The sequence below is a fragment of the Bubalus kerabau genome, chromosome 10, assembly GCF_029407905.1.
Source record: "Bubalus kerabau isolate K-KA32 ecotype Philippines breed swamp buffalo chromosome 10, PCC_UOA_SB_1v2, whole genome shotgun sequence".
In the NCBI taxonomy this organism is placed as follows: domain Eukaryota; kingdom Metazoa; phylum Chordata; class Mammalia; order Artiodactyla; family Bovidae; genus Bubalus; species Bubalus kerabau.
Genome location: NC_073633.1, coordinates 28,607,912 through 28,612,321, shown reverse-complemented (window position 1 = coordinate 28,612,321; position 4,410 = coordinate 28,607,912). Strand labels below are relative to the sequence as shown.

General features: G+C 41.0%; 2 gene segments (V, D, J or C); both read left to right on the top strand.

Moving 5' to 3' along the window:
- On the top strand, nucleotides 1-497 carry LOC129621977 (T cell receptor alpha variable 18-like). The segment is given in 2 exon segments: nucleotides 1-46; nucleotides 172-497. Coding segments are annotated over 2 exon segments (372 nt in total).
- Nucleotides 498-2,060: 1,563 nt separating this feature from the next.
- LOC129621976 (T cell receptor alpha variable 19-like) lies at nucleotides 2,061-2,659 on the top strand. The segment is given in 2 exon segments: nucleotides 2,061-2,118; nucleotides 2,340-2,659. Coding segments are annotated over 2 exon segments (378 nt in total).
- The last annotated feature ends 1,751 nt before the right edge of the window (nucleotides 2,660-4,410 follow it).

Sequence of the window (4,410 nt, the reverse complement as noted above, 5' to 3'; positions counted from 1 at the left end):
ATGTTTTCTGCCACTCACTCAGTTCTTGTCATCTTCTTAATACTTGGTAAGTAGCACTTTGTCCTAAAATGATTTTTCATTTTCCTATGATAACAGGTAAGTTTTATTTTTCTTCTCTGGCTGAAAACTCCTCCTGTACATTTCTACTATAACAAAGTGATTCTCTTGTAGGAGGGACCAATGGTGACTCAGTGAACCAGACAGAAGGCCCAGTGACTGTCTCAGAGGGGGCTCTCCTGACCCTGAACTGCACTTACCAGACCACGTATTCAGGTTCCTATCATTTTTGGTATGTCCAGCATTTCAACAAAGCTCCTCAACTCCTCCTGAAGGGCTCAATGACAAACGAGAGGCCAGAGCATGAAGGTTTTCAGGCCACTCTTGTTAGGAGTGACAGCTCCTTCCACCTGCAGAAACGGGCAGTGCAAGCATCAGACTCGGCCGTGTACTACTGTGCTCTGAGTGACACAGTGAGAGAGGGCTGTAGGGGGAGCTGAGCACAAACTCAAGGAGAGCAGGAGGCTGAAGTCAGGAAGAGGTATATTCTCTCCTTGATCAGAGTTTAGTTTACATTTAGAGTTTTTCAGGAAAACCAATCAAGCTCAGGTCTAATCCTAGAAACTCAGGAGGTTGGGAATTGCTCTACAGGGATAATAGGGTGGATGTCAGTCTTAAGGAAGATCCAAGCTCCAATCCCCAGAAGCACCCCTGTTCAGCCAGAAAGATTCCTCTCTTCTCTAGACTGACTTCTTAAAACAAATCTATTTTTCTCATAATGTGAGATGGATATTAGATGCCACAGAATTAATAATTCATTTAGAGAAAAGAAATAGATGATTAAAAGCTGCATCACCTGAATCATAATCATAAACCAACACAGAGGCACCAAGCAAATCACATACCAGCCTGCATGTGGCTGAGACGTAACGCTATTGAGGGGCTGTTTTCAGTGAAAGCCTTTGAACTGGAGCTGCTGCAGCCGTGGGATGAAAAAGCGTTTGTGACTTTTGAGTGGCTATGTTTCTTTTATTATTTATTTGTTTATTTTATTTTTGCTTCAGCTGGGTCTCTGTTACTGAACTTGGGCTATCTCCAGTTGCAGTGAGTGGAGGTCACTCTTCACTGCAGTGCATAGGCTTCTCAGTGCGGTGGCTTCTTGTTGCAGAGCACAGGTTCCAGGCACACGGGCTTCAGTAGTGGCAGTACACGGGCTCAGGAGTTGTGGCACGCAGCCTCTAGGGCTACATTTCTGATATAAGGAAATAAGAATGCATGGTCTGGTGAGCTTGTCCTCATTTTGACTATAGGGTGGATATTTAAAGGCAAGATTATTTTAGCACACAGTAATTATTGATTACTGTTAGACACATAAAGCTGGACAAATTTTGTCCAATAGGAAACTTGCTATAGTTGCATTAAACAGACAAGGACCTTTATCCCCCGTAAATTCCACCAGAAACCATGACTTGGAGTCTAGGAAGAAAAGCTATGATGATTGAGAGTAAACAGTTTTATCTTCCTGTATGAAAGAAAAGCTTGCGAGCTTATTTCACTGTAGATTTGGGCTGCAAATCCCTCCCCCCAAAAAGGAGCTATACAAAAATGGATGGCTATTTGTTCTCAGAGGTCACTGTAATCATAATAAATTGTTTTTGTAAGAAAACGTATGTCTATCCTAGATGCATTGACTGAATATGCATGCAGCCCTGATGTAACTGTTGTTAATTTGATTACAGCATGGCAACCCACTCCAGTATTCTTGCCTGGAGAATCCCATGGACAGAAGAGCCTGGTGGGCTACAGTCCATGGAGTCACAAAGAGTCAGATATAACCAAGTGACTTTCAAGTCTAAATAGGAAGGTTACAATCACCAACCACCTCCACAAGCCATGGCATGACACAGGCAAACTGACACCAGCCAGTTACATTTCCTGTTCTGATGCAGAAGCATCTCACAGCTCAGTCACTGTGCATGTGCCCTGGCAGGCACAGGTCAGGCATCTCGACCCGAATTTGAGAGAGAACACAGAGCATTTCACTCAGAGGAAGACCGTCCAGCATGGGGCTCCCTGGCCTGCTCAGAGTTGTCATAGCCTCTGTCTGCCTTGGTAAGGCTGGTAAGGATGACCGCAAACAGACTCAGCTCTGCTCAGCTCCCATGTGTAGAGGTAGGGCAGGTTATTATTGTCTGTTGGGGTTTAGGAGAGTTGGTTAACTGGCAGAGGAATTAGAAAGAACTGTTAATCCTCTGTTTGTTCCTTGAAGCCCTCTGAGTTCCACCAGGAGAATCAGCCTATATATATATATATATATATAATTTTTTTTTTCTTCTCTCTAGGATCCATCATGGCCCAGAAAGTAACTCAAAATCAGTCAGAAATTTCTGTGCTGGAGAAGGAGGATGTAACCTTGAACTGTGCATATGAAGCCAATAGCTATACTTATTATTTATTCTGGTACAAGCAACCACCAAGTGGGGAAATTATTTTCCTTATTCATCAGGACTCTTACAATGAGCTGAATACAACAAAAGATCGGTATTTCTTGAACTTCCAGAGAGCAACGAGTTCCATCAGCCTCACCATCTCAGACTCACAGCTTGAGGACTCAGCCGTGTATTTCTGTGCTCTGAGAGACCACAGTGATGCCGTTGCCTGAGGGAGCCCCACAGAAACCTCAGGTGTCAACATGTGGAGTCCCCCAGCTATGAACACCTTAGTGAGATTCTCGGTAAGGTCAGGAGAAGGTAGGGTGGTTAGAAGTGAAAACCTCACTGTAAGGAAAATGCTATCTTTAGCTCAGAGTGCATATCTCAAAGTGTCATTCATCAAAAATACCTTTGTCTTCAATTCTTTATCTTGTAGAAGATCGTTTGCCAAATTTTTTTTTAAATTTTAAATAGTGATTTTATTAAAGTATGAAATTTGGCTTTAAAAAATTCAGTAGTATTTGATTAAATCTGCACCTGAGTTGTCAGGGTTTTAGGTTCACTGTACAAATACTTGTGCATTACTAAGTCTAGCCATCATTGTGGATCTGAAATATCTCTGAAAGGGCACTTCTTGGACCCTCCCTGTGCCCTGCCTCACCTGTGCCATGAATGACTTGGAATGATGTGCGTAGAGTAACTGTTAACACAGATCTTCACCCCAAGGAGAAATGAAACCCTACAGTTTGCTCAGAACTAACCTCATCACCTGGTCACATTCCCTATGTGTGATTACAAAGTTATGTATGTTTAATGTAGAAAACAAAAAATGCAAAGAAGGAATGCTAAAAGCAAAATAACTCACCAATTTTACTAGTCAAGAAAAACTCTATTAGAGATTCATACCTTATAGGATATTTCTAGTCTGAATTTTTACCTGACAGTATATTGTGGGTGAACGGCCCAGTCATTCTAGAAAACAATCCAAGAGTTTCACATAAACTTAAATATTCACTTACTGAACAACCCAGCAATCACAATCCTGGGTATTTATGCTTGAGAAAGGAAAACTTTATGTTCACACAAAAATATGTACATTAGTACAAGAAATTAACCAGTCATCTTCACTGAATGAACAGATAAATATCCTGTAGTACATTTACACAATGAGATACTATTTATACATCTTTCTCAACTTCAGTAGGGTTATTTTGCAATAAATCATTTTAAGTTGAAACAATGGTAAGTCAAAAGTTCATTTAATATGGGAAGGAAATCTAAAAAAGAGTGGAGATAAATGTATACATGTATAACAGATTTTCTTTGCTGCACTGAAGAAACTACCATTGTAAAGAAAATATACTTCAATAAAAATAAATTAAAAATTTAAAAATGATAACCCATTTAATATATTTAACCTAGCTTCCCTTGAAAGTGAAAGTCGCTCAGTCGTGTCTGACTCTTTGCGACCCTATGGACTGTCTATGGAATTCTCCAGGCCAGACTAATGGAGTAGGTAACCTTTCCCTTCTCCAGGGCATCTTCCCAATCCAGGGATCGAACACAGGTCACCTGTATTGCAAGTGGATTCTTAACCAGCTGAGCCACAAGGGAAACCTGAGAATACTGGAGTGGGTAGCCTATCCCTTCTCCAGAGGAACTTCCTAACCCAGGAATCAAACCAGGGTCTCCTGCTTTGCAGCAAATTCTTTACCAACTCAGTTATCAGGGAAGTGGTAGCTTCCCTTAAATTGGCCAATACTTACATTAGTCTACAGTTGGGAAAAAATTGTCTCACACAGTCTATTTTATACAAAATGATGAAAATCTTATGAATGTGTTGAGTACTGTATGGAAAGTGAAAATCAGAATGTTTATATGGGTATGAAATGACTGTAAATGTGTTGGTTGTTTACACTCATGATTTTGAGGCTGGCCAGGAGCTCAGCTCACTGCTGCTGTCCAGAATCACCAGGAAATA